Source organism: Conger conger, chromosome 6 (assembly GCF_963514075.1).
Source record: "Conger conger chromosome 6, fConCon1.1, whole genome shotgun sequence".
In the NCBI taxonomy this organism is placed as follows: domain Eukaryota; kingdom Metazoa; phylum Chordata; class Actinopteri; order Anguilliformes; family Congridae; genus Conger; species Conger conger.
The window spans coordinates 46,192,641-46,208,609 of NC_083765.1; the positions used below are offsets into that span (position 1 = coordinate 46,192,641).

The window sequence follows — 15,969 nt, forward strand, 5'->3', positions numbered from 1 at the left end:
GGATCGTAGCCTCACGCCACAGCGCCACGCGTCAGCCGGTCTGGGATCAGCGCCTCCGATCGGAAACACGAAACCCGCAATTATAATAAAATCAGTGCGCTGCTCAGCTGCTTTCTGAGGCTGATATGCTCCCATAAAAACAGAGCCCAGCACAGGGTTTGTCATGTGACCACGTGCTGACTGTCTGCACGCCCGGATGCCACCCTCACTGGTGGGAACTGCACAGGGTGCGTTTTACACACGGTCTGTCTGCACGCCCGGATGCCACCCTCACTGGTGGGAACTGCACAGGGTGCGTTTTACACACGGTCTGTCTGCACGCCCGGATGCCACCCTCACTGGGGGGAACTGCACAGGGTGCGTTTTACACACGGTCTGTCTGCACGCCCGGATGCCACCCTCACTGGTGGGAACTGCACAGGGTGCGTTTTACACACGGTCTGTCTGCACGCCCGGATGCCACCCTCACTGGTGGGAACTGCACAGGGTGCGTTTTACACACGGTCTGTCTGCACGCCCGGATGCCACCCTCACTGGTGGGAACTGCACAGGGTGCGTTTTACACACGGTCTGTCTGCGCGCCCGGATGCCACCCTCACTGGTGGGAACTGCACAGGGTGCGTTTTACACACGGTCTGTCTGCGCGCCCGGATGCCACCCTCACTGGTGGGAACTGCACAGGGTACGTTTTACACACGGTCTGTCGCGGCCTGGACACTCACACCATGTTCCCCATGAAAGCACAGCTGTGCCTGCCCAGGACTTGAACCTGCAACCCCCCAGCCTAGTTCTCCATATAAAAAAACCGCACACTGGTTCTCTACAGAGGGCTGTAAGAGTCCAATTCTCCAGTGCAGATCTGGTTCTCTGGTTCTCTGCCGGGGACTTGGGGTGGACAGGAGACAGATGGACTTGTATTCAGTCCCGTTGTGATTGTTTGTTGCCAAGACCCCGGGACCTACAGGCAGAAGGAGGGGCGGTTGGGGGGAGGGTCGATGATAAAGACACTCTGGGCCTCGTTCCTCGAAAAACCAGGAGCCGAATGAAGCCGAATTCTGCATCTGTGCGTCTGGCGAGCGGTCAAGACGCTCCCGGGAGAAGCAAACAAGAGTTTCCAGGGAGGAAACAGGACGGGATGTTAGTGGCTGGCTCCGGCTGGGAAACCAGGACCGGAGGAGGAACCTCCATATGAGGGCTCTCTGTGAGCTGTGGAGTACAGACCCAAACTGCAGCCAAAGGCTTCAGGCTTGCACCCCAGGGCTGTGGCACCGACCGACCGGCGTAGCAACATAAAACTCACCGTGTTCTGTCCACAGCCGCTTCCACCAACACGTTCAACAGTACTCTTTCTCCTGAGGAACGTGGTGTATGATTATGGCTGCTTATGGACTATCTCAGACACCTAAACACTTTCATTCATGTGAATTGGACCAATAATTCTAGAAAAAACGGCACCACGTCCCTGTGTTCTGAAGACCGTGTTAGCTCACAATGGTCCGAATACCGCTGTATAAGCCTGCCCATTTCGTAGTCTCTCGTTAGCAATAGCTTCCCCATCACAACGTCACAGTGGAGCACTATTACCATGTCACTGGATGCTGAAATGGATCGCGTGTGTGACTCGTATCAGGTTTTTATGAAAACTGAAGGAATTATACTTCACACAAACAAACCAAAGCTGATCAGGAAGCAATTGTAAATTTTGCTATTCTTCTGGAACATGGTGAGCTCACTTGGTGTTTGGAACATGGTGAGCTCACTTGGTGTTTGGAACATGGTGAGCTCACTTGGTGTTTGGAACATGGTGAGCTCACTTGGTGTTTGGAACATGGCGAGCTCACTTGGTGTTTGGAACATGGTGAGCTCACTTGGTGTTTGGAACATGGTGAGCTCATGTTACACAGCCAGACCTCATTAATGAAGCAGTAATAATCTTTCATTCAGTTAACCCATGCAATAAAGCCACATTCAATGGCTTGAATTTGATAAAATGCATCTAATTAGAATCACCACACATGCTGTACTTTAGCTGGAGTGCAGCTGCCGGCAGACTTTAAACACTCACTCTGCAGTAAGGAGGGGCAGAAAGGGGTTTTAAACACTCACTCTGCAGTAAGGAGGGGCAGAAAGGGACTTTAAACACACACTCTGCAGTAAGGAGGGGCAGAAAGGGACTTTAAACACTCACTCTGCAGTAAGGAGGGGCAGAAAGGGGTTTTAAACACTCACTCTGCAGTAAGGAGGGGCAGAAAGGGGCTTTAAACACTCACTCTGCAGTAAGGAGGGGGCAGAAAGGGGCTTTAAACACTCACTCTGCAGTAAGGAGGGGGCAGAAAGGGGCTTTAAACACTCACTCTGCAGTAAGGAGGGGCAGAAAGGGACTTTAAACACACACTCTGCAGTAAGGAGGGGCAGAAAGGGGCTTTAAACACTCACTCTGCAGTAAGGAGGGGCAGAAAGGGGTTTTAAACACTCACTCTGCAGTAAGGAGGGGCAGAAAGGGGCTTTAAACACTCACTCTGCAGTAAGGAGGGGGCAGAAAGGGGCTTTAAACACTCACTCTGCAGTAAGGAGGGGGCAGAAAGGGGCTTTAAACACTCACTCTGCAGTAAGGAGGGGCAGAAAGGGACTTTAAACACACACTCTGCAGTAAGGAGGGGCAGAAAGGGGCTTTAAACACTCACTCTGCAGTAAGGAGGGGGCAGAAAGGGACTTTAAACACTCACTCTGCAGTAAGGAGGGGCAGAAAGGGGCTTTAAACACTCACTCTGCAGTAAGGAGGGGGCAGAAAGGGGCTTTAAACACTCTGCAATAAGGAGGGGGCAGAAAGGGACTTTAAACACTCACTCTGCAGTAAGGAGGGGCAGAAAGGGGCTTTAAACACTCACTCTGCAGTAAGGAGGGGGCAGAAAGGGGCTTTAAACACTCTGCAATAAGGAGGGGCAGAAAGGGACTTTAAACACTCACTCTGCAGTAAGGAGGGGGCAGAAAGGGGCTTTAAACACACACTCTGCAGTAAGGAGGGGCAGAAAGGGGCTTTAAACACTCACTCTGCAGTAAGGAGGGGGCAGAAAGGGACTTTAAACACTCTGCAGTAAGGAGGGGGCAGAAAGGGGCTTTAAACACTCACTCTGCAGTAAGGAGGGGCAGAAAGGGGCTTTAAACACTCACTCTGCAGTAAGGAGGGGCAGAAAGGGGCTTTAAACACTCACTCTGCAGTAAGGAGGGGCAGAAAGGGGCTTTAAACACTCACTCTGCAGTAAGGAGGGGCAGAAAGGGGCTTTAAACACTCACTCTGCAGTAAGGAGGGGCAGAAAGGGGCTTTAAACACTCACTCTGCAGTAAGGAGGGGGCAGAAAGGGGTTTTAAACACTCACTCTGCAGTAAGGAGGGGCAGAAAGGGGCTTTAAACACTCACTCTGCAGTAAGGAGGGGGCAGAAAGGGGCTTTAAACACTCACTCTGCAGTAAGGAGGGGGCAGAAAGGGGTTTTAAACACTCACTCTGCAGTAAGGAGGGGGCAGAAAGGGGCTTTAAACACTCACTCTGCAGTAAGGAGGGGGCAGAAAGGGGGGTTAAACACTCACTCTGCAGTAAGGAGGGGCAGAAAGCGGCTTTAAACACTCACTCTGCAGTAAGGAGGGGGCAGAAAGGGGCTTTAAACACTCACTCTGCAGTAAGGAGGGGCAGAAAGGGGCTTTAAACACTCACTCTGCAGTAAGGAGGGGCAGAAAGGGGCTTTAAACACTCACTCTGCAGTAAGGAGGGGCAGAAAGGGGCTTTAAACACTCACTCTGCAGTAAGGAGGGGGCAGAAAGGGGGTTTAAACACTCACTCTGCAGTAAGGAGGGGCAGAAAGGGGCTTTAAACACTCACTCTGCAGTAAGGAGGGGGCAGAAAGGGGTTTTAAACACTCACTCTGCAGTAAGGAGGGGCAGAAAGGGGCTTTAAACACTCACTCTGCAGTAAGGAGGGGCAGAAAGGGGCTTTAAACACTCACTCTGCAGTAAGGAGGGGCAGAAAGGGGCTTTAAACACTCACTCTGCAGTAAGGAGGGGGCAGAAAGGGGTTTTAAACACTCACTCTGCAGTAAGGAGGGGCAGAAAGGGGTTTTAAACACTCACTCTGCAGTAAGGAGGGGCAGAAAGGGGCTTTAAACACTCACTCTGCAGTAAGGAGGGGCAGAAAGGGGCTTTAAACACTCTGCAGTAAGGAGGGGGCAGAAAGAGGTTTTAAACACTCACTCTGCAGTAAGGAGGGGCAGAAAGGGGTTTTAAACACTCACTCTGCAGTAAGGAGGGGCAGAAAGGGGCTTTAAACACTCACTCTGCAGTAAGGAGGGGCAGAAAGGGGCTTTAAACACTCTGCAGTAAGGAGGGGGCAGAAAGGGGCTTTAAACACTCACTCTGCAGTAAGGAGGAGGCAGAAAGGGGCTTTAAACACTCACTCTGCAGTAAGGAGGGGCAGAAAGGGGCTTTAAACACTCACTCTGCAGTAAGGAGGGGGCAGAAAGGGGCTTTAAACACTCACTCTGCAGTAAGAAGGGGGCAGAAAGGGGCTTTAAACACTCACTCTGCAGTAAGGAGGGGGCAGAAAGGGGCTTTAAACACTCTGCAGTAAGGAGGGGCAGAAAGGGGCTTTAAACACTCTGCAGTAAGGAGGGGGCAGAAAGGGGCTTTAAACACTCACTCTGCAGTAAGGAGGGGGCAGAAAGGGGCTTTAAACACTCTGCAGTAAGGAGGGGCAGAAAGGGGCTTTAAACACTCACTCTGCAGTAAGGAGGAGGCAGAAAGGGGCTTTAAACACTCACTCTGCAGTAAGGAGGGGCAGAAAGGGGCTTTAAACACTCACTCTGCAGTAAGGAGGGGCAGAAAGGGGGTTTAAACACTCTGCAGTAAGGAGGGGCAGAAAGGGGCTTTAAACACTCACTCTGCAGTAAGGCGGGGGCAGAAAGGGGCTTTAAACACTCACTCTGCAGTGAGGAGGGGCAGAAAGGGGCTTTAAACACTCACTCTGCAGTAAGGAGGAGGCAGAAAGGGGCTTTAAACACTCACTCTGCAGTAAGGATGGGGCAGAAAGGGGCTTTAAACACTCACTCTGCAGTAAGGAGGGGGCAGAAAGGGGCTTTAAACACTCACTCTGCAGTAAGGAGGGGGCAGAAAGGGGCTTTAAACACTCACTCTGCAGTAAGGATGGGGCAGAAAGGGGCTTTAAACACTCACTCTGCAGTAAGGATGGGGCAGAAAGGGGCTTTAAACACTCACTCTGCAGTAAGGATGGGGCAGAAAGGGGCTTTAAACACTCACTCTGCAGTAAGGAGGGGCAGAAAGGGGCTTTAAACACTCTGCAGTAAGGAGGGGGCAGAAAGGGGTTTTAAACACTCACTTTGCAGTAAGGAGGGGCAGAAAGGGGTTTTAAACACTCACTCTGCAGTAAGGAGGGGGCAGAAAGGGGCTTTAAACACTCACTCTGCAGTAAGGAGGGGGCAGAAAGGGGCTTTAAACACTCACTCTGCAGTAAGGAGGGGGCAGAAAGGGGCTTTAAACACTCACTCTGCAGAACACTTTCTCTCTGCAGTGCTCCATTCTCACAGCACACAACCATAACTGCCCGTCCACCTAGCAACAGGTGTTGCCAGGACACCACACTCCTCCGACGGAAGATTTCGAGAATTTACTTTTTTTCTCAAGTTGAGGATCTTGAAGGCCAGTTTATGAAACTGTACAGCGACACAAAACAATCAGACCTACATACATACATAGCGTACATGACCAGGCACATATACACACACATGCATGCCCTGTGGCATGTTAACCCCCATGTACAATGCAACCAGTTCCTCTGCTTCTGGGAGCACCTTGCCGGTGATGCAACGCTCCGGAATGCGGATGACGCAGCGCTTCCATTGGAGGGGAACTGAACAGGGACGCAGTGGCCTTTGACTCAATGAAAACACTGTTCAGTCTCTCAATCCTGAACCTACAATAAAACACCCCTGCAGGATTCAGGAGTGTGACCGGCCAGCGTCCCACCACAGAGCCCAGGGGTGCGCGTAGGCCCACCTGGTCTCTAAGACGTAGGCCGGAACTAAGCCTGCGATTAGAAATGAACACAGTGAGTCAAGCTTCACTCGGCTTCAGCTGCTTCATCCTGACTCAGAAAGTCTGAAGCTCAGCCGCGGGTGAATTAATCACGGTTTCCCTCAATATGCAGGACTGTGAACGCAGACGTTACGGCCGCAACTGCAGCGAAACAATGGCCTCCTAGAGTAGCGCGAGCAGCACGGAGCTGCAGGCAGGAGACGCTCCAGCTCCAGGCCCGGGGTGACGCGGCTGAAGCACGACGGCGCAGCCCAGGTTTACCGCCGCGTTAGCGTGACGCTAACATGTCCCGACCAGCGCTCTAAAAGTAACACAGAAGGGAGAGGCTCTGAGCCCTTTCTCAAAGTGTCAGCTCCATAAGAGCCCCCCAGCCTGAGGGCGCCCTACGGAGGCAGCCCCCCCCTCCCCGGAAACAAGACCCCGGCAGCCGCTGTGGAGAAGCTCGCCGCTTCCTTCAGCAAGACTGCCCTCTGCTGTCCGCAGGAGGAAACTGCACTCCACAGCGGCGCACACGTCCAGGCACACAACAACATGGAGATGCTCCATCTCACTCATTAAACCTGGAGGCACACACACACAGGAGAAGAACAGCGAGCGACCGTAATCATCAGCGTCTCTCGTTAAGGGCAGCGCGAGGAGACGTGCGGTGTAATAATTAGGAGTAATTATTAAAACTCCGGGGAGTGTTTACGCGGGGCCACGTAATAACTCACAGATCACAGCGTCTCGTGATGTAACGCCGCTCTATTTAAAACCTGACTTCGCCCCACAAGCAACCCGTGCGCCCTTTCACTGAATACCAGCACCTCTGAAGCTCAAAGAAACACGCCTGGGGACGGCGGGCTAATCAGCCTCTCACTGCTGAGGCGTTTACAAAGGACCGTGTAAACTCAAGTAAACTTTATGGTCTTCTCTGGTCAAGTGGCCTTCAGTGTAATCAATGGGGCACTTAGCACTCCATTACTCAGGGAGACTTCACACTTAGACATGGTGTTAATAGGCACCCCCCCCCCCCAGCCTAAACCCCACCCCACCCCCCCTGCACACACAAACCGGCACAGCACCGGGCAAACAAGCACACAGCACAGCGTGTGTTTAACGTACGCGCCGTGGTTAGGGCATCTGATAAAAGAATTCAGATATCGGACCCATTACATCACTAAATAATGAACGCTTGTAACATCAAACGAAGTCTTCGCTGCCGGTAAAAAAAAAAAACAGCATTCCTCTACAAGACCGCGCAAGAACCTCCAGAGCTCGTCCTGAAAAACGCAACTTCTCCCCGAGCTCAACGCGCAAGCCGGGGCTTGTGAAAGCGGGGCTGAGTGACAGAAGGCACTCTGAAGTTAGTCTCTCTCTCTAAGCTGATGCGCAGGGGAAAGGCGGGCGCTGTACTCACTCCGTCCGAGTTGACGCTCAGAGTGGGCTCCATGTGTGGTCTGGTGTGAGCGCGGCGGGGACGGCGGTAAGCTCATGCGTTGGCCGCGCGGCTCTGAGCGAGGTCCCGCTGCAGGCTGCGTGTCCGTTCGTCCGTCGGCGTGCGACAGCCTATCTCTATCTGCGCTGCTCTCCCTCTGCGGAGCCCCCGCCCTCCCTCTCCCTCTCCCTCTCTCTCGCTCCTTCCCTCCCTCCCTCCCTCCGCCCACTGATGGAGAATGCTGAGCCTCAGGCAGCCCACCGGAGATGCAGCGATGCACAGATCGCCTGGCGTGCACTGGGAGGAGGGAGGGAACGGGGCTGTTGTGTTCAGTGAGTGGGGGGGCACAAAAAGGGAAAAGCACACTGCTCTGTGTCACAGCCATGGAGCCACCTACTCCTGCACATGCATGCTAACACACACACACACACACACACACACACACACACACACACACACACACACACACACACACACACACATGCTAACACACACACACACACACACACACACACACATGCATGCTAACACACACACACACACACACACACACCTACACACACACACATACACACACACACACACACACACACACACACACATGCATGCTAACACACACACACACACACACACACACACACCTACACACACACACACACACACACGCATGCATGCTAACACACACACACACACACACACACACACACCTACACACACACACACACACACACACACGCATGCATGCTAACACACACACACACACACACACCTACACACACACACACACACACACACACATACACACACACACACGCACACACACACACACACGCACACACACACATGCATGCTAACACACACACACACACACACACACACACACGCACACACACACATGCATGCTAACACACACACACACACACACACACACACACGCACACACACACATGCATGCTAACACACACACACACACACACACACACGCACACACACATGCATGCTAACACACACACACACACACTCTCACACTCTCACACACACACACACACACACACACACGCACACACACACATGCATGCTAACACACACACACACACACACACACAAACACATGCATGCTAACACACACACACACACACACACACATGCATGCTAACACACACACACACACACACACATGCATGCTAACACACACACACACACACACATGCATGCTAACACACACACACACACACACACATGCATGCTAACACACACACACACATGCATGCTAACACACACACACACACACACACACACACATGCATGCTAACACACACACACACACATGCATCTTAACACACACACATGCATGCATGCTAACCCACACACACATGCATGCTAACACACACACACACACACATGCATCTTAACACACACACACACATGCATCTTAACACACACACATGCATGCATGCTAACCCACACACACATGCATGCTAACACACAAACACACATGCATGTTAACACGCACACACACATGCATGTTAACACGCACACACACATGCATCTTAACACACACATGCATGCATGCTAACACACAGACACACACACATGCATGCTAACACGCACACACACGTATGTTAACACACACATGCATGTTAACACGCGCACACACATGCATGTTAACACGCACACACACATCTTAAAACACACACACATGCATCTTAACACGCACACACACACACATGCATGTTAACACACGCACACACACGCATCTTAACACACACACATGCATCTTAACACGCACACACACGCATGTTAACAAGCACACACATGCAGCTTAACATGCACACACACACGCACGCAGGGCTGTCCTCACAGCCCCTAACAGCTCTCTCCCAGTGCTTTAGCGCTGTGCGGCTGGAGCTGTGCACCAGGTTATTGGCGGCTATCCTGCTTGGTATTCCCGCTGCGAGCCGTGGGTCTGATGGACACTGAGTCCTGAGAGGAGCAGGGAGAGAGAGGCCTGGGGGAACTGGGGGGGCACAGCGCTTTGACAAGTGTCCTGGAAACTGGAGGAATATCAAGCCGTGCATTCCTCAGCATGCCTCAACAGAGAGGGTTCAACAGCACACCGCTCCGCTCAGCACTGACATCACTGACAACAGACTCCATCTCTCTCACTCTCTCTCTCCAGCCTTCTGCAGACTCAACACACTGAGAGAACAGACTCTATCTCACTCTCTCGCTCTCTCCCTCTACCTCTCCAGCCTTCTGCAGACTCAACACACTGAGAGAACAGACTCCATCTCTCTCTCTCTCTCTCTCTCTCTCTCTCCAGCCTTCTGCAGACTCAACACACTGAGAGAACAGACTCCATCTCTCTCTCTCTCTCTCTCTCTCTCTCCCCAGCCTTCTGCAGACTCAACACACTGAGAGAACAGACTCTATCTCACTCTCTCGCTCTCTCCCTCTACCTCTCCAGCCTTCTGCAGACTCAACACACTGAGAGAACAGACTCCATCTCTCTCTCTCTCTCTCTCTCTCTCTCCAGCCTTCTGCAGACTCAACACACTGAGAGAACAGACTCTATCTCACTCTCTCGCTCTCTCCCTCTACCTCTCCAGCCTTCTGCAGACTCAACACACTGAGAGAACAGACTCCATCTCACTCTCTCGCTCTCTCCCTCTACCTCTCCAGCCTTCTGCAGACTCAACACACTGAGAGAACAGACTCCATCTCACTCTCTCTCTCTCCAGCCTTCTGCAGACTCAACACACTGAGAGAACAGACTCCATCTCACTCTCTCTCCCCAGCCTTCTGCAGACTCAACACACTGAGGGAACAGACTCCATCTCTCTCTCTCTCTCCAGCCTTCTGCAGACTCAACACACTGAGAGAACAGACTCCATCTCACTCTCTCTCTCCAGCCTTCTGCAGACTCAACACACTGAGAGAACAGACTCCATCTCACTCTCTCACTCTCTCTCTCTACCTCTCCAGCCTTCTGCAGACTCAACACACTGAGAGAACAGACTCCATCTCACTCTCTCACTCTCTCTCTCTACCTCTCCAGCCTTCTGCAGACTCAACATACTGAGAGAACAGACTCCATCTCACTCTCTCTCTCCAGCCTTCTGTAGACTCAACACACTGAGAGAACAGACTCCATCTCTCTCACTCTCTCTCTCCAGCCTTCTGCAGACTCAACACACTGAGAGAACAGACTCCATCTCTCTCACTCTCTCTCTCCAGCCTTCTGCAGACTCAACACACTGAGAGAACAGACTCCATCTCTCTACCTCTCCAGCCTTCTGCAGACTCAACACACTGAGAGAACAGACTCCATCTCTCTCTCTCCAGCCTTCTGCAGACTCAACACACTGAGAGAACAGACTCCATCTCTCTCACTCTCTCTCTCCAGCCTTCTGCAGACTCAACACACTGAGAGAACAGACTCCATCTCTCTCTCTCTCCAGCCTTCTGCAGACTCAACACACTGAGAGAACAGACTCCATCTCACTCTCTCACTCTCTCTCTCCAGCCTTCTGCAGACTCAACACACTGAGAGAACAGACTCCATCTCTCTCTCTCTCCAGCCTTCTGCAGACTCAACACACTGAGAGAACAGACTCCATCTCTCTCACTCTCTCTCCAGCCTTCTGCAGACTCAACACACTGAGAGAACAGACTCCATCTCTCTCTCTCCAGCCTTCTGCAGACTCAACACACTGAGAGAACAGACTCCATCTCTCTCTCTCCAGCCTTCTGCAGACTCAACACACTGAGAGAACAGACTCCATCTCTCTCTCCAGCCTTCTGCAGACTCAACACACTGAGAGAACAGACTCCATCTCTCTCTCTCCAGCCTTCTGCAGACGCAACACACTGAGAGAACAGACTCCATCTCTCACTCTCTCCAGCCTTCTGCAGACCCGCACTTCTGACCCTCAATGGTGTATGGTTCTGTGGACATCCAGGTGTGTAGGCACAGGCAGGCTTCCTACAGATCAGAGCCTCTTATGAGGATCGTGTGGAAGACTCTGCCCTGGGTGTCCCGTGTCCAGATGTGCACTTGTCCACCACCACAGATCAAAGCCTCTTTTTCATAAACGGGTGAACAAAAGAGGCGAGAACAGGGCGGCCTGTTCGTACACCGAGCACACGGTGTTCACAGCCCGGAGCCGCTGGTCTCCGCCTTTTCATTTACACTTCAGCCGTTTACCCAAGGCTTGGATCCAGAGGAACTCACACACCTCTCTTTACGTGTAAGACATTTATAGCATGGCCCCAAGTCAGCTTCATCACACTCCACTGTTTCACATCTCTCTTAGCATGAGCCGACAGCCAGTCTCCACACTGAGTCTGCCCGTGTATGACCAGACATCTGAATTTCAATAACGCTGGATTACTTCAATGTTTATCTTTACAATGCCTCACCGTGAGATAATCCACGTTACGTACTTCCAGCGCATATTTGTGTTCCGCTGCCCGCTCTTTTAGTTCACTTTGGTTCTGTTGTCATAGAAACAGCTACACGGACATCCTAAAATGGTAAACTACAGAGCTGCTACTGCGGCTCATATAGAAAAGAAAAGAATACAAATTTAGAAGAACACAGTCTGCTTGAATGGTTGCAATGGTTAGACATCGGCTGCATTTAAAAGTTCTTGTGACCGGTTTTTGTGATCAGATCCCTAGTCGATTTGTCAGAAGAAAGCAGTTCTTCGCCAGCTTATGGGCAGTGGTGGGAATGCAGGACGGACAGGGATCACTCTCTGTACAACAGATTTGCCTTTTTTTTATCTCTCATTGGTGACAGCTTCCTCGTCCACACTACAATTTATTTCCTTCAGCAGAAGGTCTGAACCACAGAGCTCCTGCTTTTTTTTTTTTTAAAGATATTGTTTAGGCCTTTTTCAGCTTTATTGGACAGTATATAGTATAGAGAGACAGGAAGAATGGGAGCGAGAGAGAGGGGAAGACATGCGACAAATGTCAGACGGTCGGATTCGAACCGCCGACGTCGCGGCTCGCAATGAGCATGCGGTCAGTGCTCTACAGGCTGCGCCACCGAGACACTCCACAGAGCTCCTGCTTAACCACAGCTGCTCGGACTGAAGAGATTCACTTCAGAACCTTCCTTGCCTGGCCCGAACTTCAAAAACATTTCTCTCAGCTTCATCTCAACTATTGACAGTGACCGAAAGGAGAGTCCGAAGCAAGCCACTCAGGGAGAAAGGAAAAGTGGAATTATTTGGAAACAATGCAAGACACAAGCCCACAGAAATAGAGTATATTAATAGAACAAACAGGAGCGTGAAAAGGCGATTAGCCGATAGCTAAGCCAGTTTGAATAGCCCCTTTACAAACGCATGTGGAGGATGTGCGTCGCTTGCTGCACTGACGCTGTTGGAGATCACTTCCTGTACAAATCTAAAGTTAAACCCAAGAACTCAGACCGCCATTGTCTCCTGACTGCCCAGGCTAGGCTCTGGTTTCCGCGAAATCCCGGTTCGGGTACGGAGGACGAGAAACAACAGACCAGGCGCTTCAAAATGAGATGTGCCCCGCCGCGTCCTTCAGTGCAGCTCATTACTGATTTCTTTCATGAAGTCAACATTAAAGGGAAAGCGATTCGGTTTGCACGCTGCGTAGTGAAGGTCTCGCACCGGTGTGAAGAACAGCTGCTGGAGATGCGCAGATCAGCGCCCGGGGGAGTTCCTGCTCGGACTGGTTCCCTGGACGCCCCGGAGAGGCGGCCCGGCCCCGCCCCGTCCCGCTCCACCTCATAAGTCATCCCCTTTCCTGTGTCATTCACGGATCATACGTGTTGTGACATTCGGCGGTAAATTACAGAAGGGCAGATGCGTTCAGTGTTTCCGCATTGTGCCTCACCGCTCGGCTGCGGTTTGTTTGCTTGCGCCATTTTGCAAATGTCACTGTTTTCCCAGCTGCAGCCCGGCTCTCCTCCTGCTGGGCTATGCTCTACTGAGCAAAAGAATTGCACATACGAGCACCGCTCCTCTTTCCAGCACAGAAAACTCACCTAACCTCACTTTCCAGTTGCTGGGTGTCCAGCCTGCGTGTTAGCATGTGGAAGGCTCTGAAGCTCGCTGTGCAGGGCGTTTCTCATGGATGGACTCACTCAAAGCGATTGCTGTTCAGGAGGCAGCTGATCCATTTCAAACAGAGATCAGTGAACCTGAACAGCGCAGGGTCTGGGTGACAGGATAAGCTTTAGCTCCACTGGATTTAAGTTTCATGAATTCAATTGCAGGAAAATAACGAAATTGTTTTTAAAGTCACGTTAAATAAACTCCCCTTTAAAGAAATGCATTCCAATAACCTTAAATGTCCTTTTTCATCATTTTAATAATAAACAGTTTTTATAGTGAAGAACTTTGCTCTACTGCTAAAACACTCTATTTATCTTATTTACGCAAATAGAGAAAAAGCACTCCTTCTTAGGAAACATTTCACATTTTAATAAACGATTGTAGCAGAATGGCGCTTCAATTAGATAAATATAATACATGAAATGCAGGAGACGTGAGGTCAGAAGCCGTAGCAGAAAGGGACACGATGGGGCCATAGCCTGTGTGACGGTGGCAGTCTGAGTTTGATTTGCAGGGTAACACTGACTGTAAAAGGCTGCTTCTGGAAGAAGATGTAAATACAAGGCAGCCGTGCACACACTGGAGCTGTATTGATTCACACTGCGTATTGCGCCTGCTGGGTCTACCCTCATTCTAAATTAATCATGGGCTCATAGGTCTGCGATTATCTCTACGTCTTCGCTCAGATATCCCATAACCCCGCGGGGCGGCCTCGGACTGAAAGCTCACCTCTCAGACCCTGTGGTTCCCTGTTTTCTCTGGTCTCCTAACGCTGTAGGAACTGCTGAATTTCAGCCCCTTCTCCACTACTGCTACCCTTTGAAATTCACTGCATTTTCTTTTTCACTTGGTGCATGACAACATGTTTATGACAGCATGATAGTTTTATACAAAACACAGTTCATTTGCATTAAACAAAACCAGGATTAACATAACGGGCTGCTTGACCCAACAGGAAGCTTCTGTAAACTCTATGAGCAACAGTGTGTGAACCCTACGCACAACATCTCTTTTGTCTGATTTTAAAATGTGTGTGTGTGTGAGTGAGTGTGTGAGTAAGTGACAGTGTGTGTGTGTGTGTGTGTGTGTGTATGGCAGGCTGGGGGTTCTGAAGCACTGCTAATGAGGGAAATGGCAGCCCACAGCTTATCAGCCCTCATTAAGGGGACTGGCAGACACAAGAGCTCCTCGCTCACACAAAGCTCGCTCTGTTAGCCGCCATCGCCGTGAGTGGCACGCAGAGAAGGGTTCAGGGACCGGAAGGCAAAGGTAGAGAGTTTCAATAAAACCGCAGCCTTGTCACACCAGAGGAAGAATAAAGAGAATAAAGCGTGAAATTAACAAACAGGTCACGGGGCAGATTATTCTGTACACCCACTGTATCAGCTTACAGCTGGCTTTTGATGGTGGACTACAAAAATAAAGAAATAAATAAAGAAATTGACCAAAAATACAAACACAACAACAAAATAACCACTTGCCCGTACTTCCACCTTGCTAAATATTAATATTTTTAAACAGTTCTTTCGCAAGTTCTGTGAAACTGAGCACCTAGAAACTGGGCTACCTAGTTATGACAAAGAACGTAAAGCAACCAGAGACAGAACATAAATGAGCCTGTCTCTCAACCTTGCGGATGTTATTCTTTTGGAAAGCTGGATATCTATTCCTGTACCTCCTACAGTTCACAAAGCTTCAAATGCAGTAAACCGAGATATCCATCCTCGCCAGTAATTAATTCAATTATCCCATGTTTGCGTTAGCAACTAAACTACAGAAACATCTCGGGCCGATCTTATCCCCGCAAAAACACATTTACAGTTTCTCTGGATGGTTTCCACTATCTGGCTGCTGCAACAGAGCCATTTGCACACGGACATGCATTCTGTACTCTGTATTCAGTTTTTTCTCTGTTTTCATGGTTGAAAGAACGACTGAGGGCTCAGAACTAGGCCACATCTGGGTTGGTCTGCGCTAGCCGCTAGCAGTCTAATAACATTTCAGTCAGAATGCTAACATCCTTGCCAACACTGCAGACACAAGGCTAACATCCCTGCCATCACTGCAGTTACAACGCTAACATCCCTGCCAACACTGCAGTTACAACGCTAACGTCCCTGCCAACAACACTGCAGTCACAACACTAACGTCCCTGCCAATACTGCAGTTACAACGCTAACGTCCCTGCCAACAACACTGCAGTCACAACGCTAACATCCCTGCCAACACTGCAGTTACAACGCTAACGTCCCTGCCAACAACACTGCAGTCACAACGCTAACATCCCTGCCAACACTGCAGTTACAACGCTAACGTCCCTGCCAACACTGCAGTTACAACGCTAACGTCCC

At 50.7% G+C, this 15,969-nt stretch overlaps 1 protein-coding gene across 1 annotated transcript in view; it reads right to left on the reverse strand.

Moving 5' to 3' along the window:
- rgs12b (regulator of G protein signaling 12b) overlaps nt 1-7,608 on the reverse strand; it is a 40,346-nt gene extending 32,738 nt beyond the window's left edge. Inside the window, exon 1 of the mRNA XM_061245335.1 lies at nt 7,500-7,608. Coding sequence (XP_061101319.1) covers nt 7,500-7,532 — 33 coding nt within the window. The 5' untranslated portion in view covers nt 7,533-7,608. The remainder of the gene's footprint in view (nt 1-7,499) is intronic.
- Nucleotides 7,609-15,969: the final 8,361 nt, after the last annotated feature.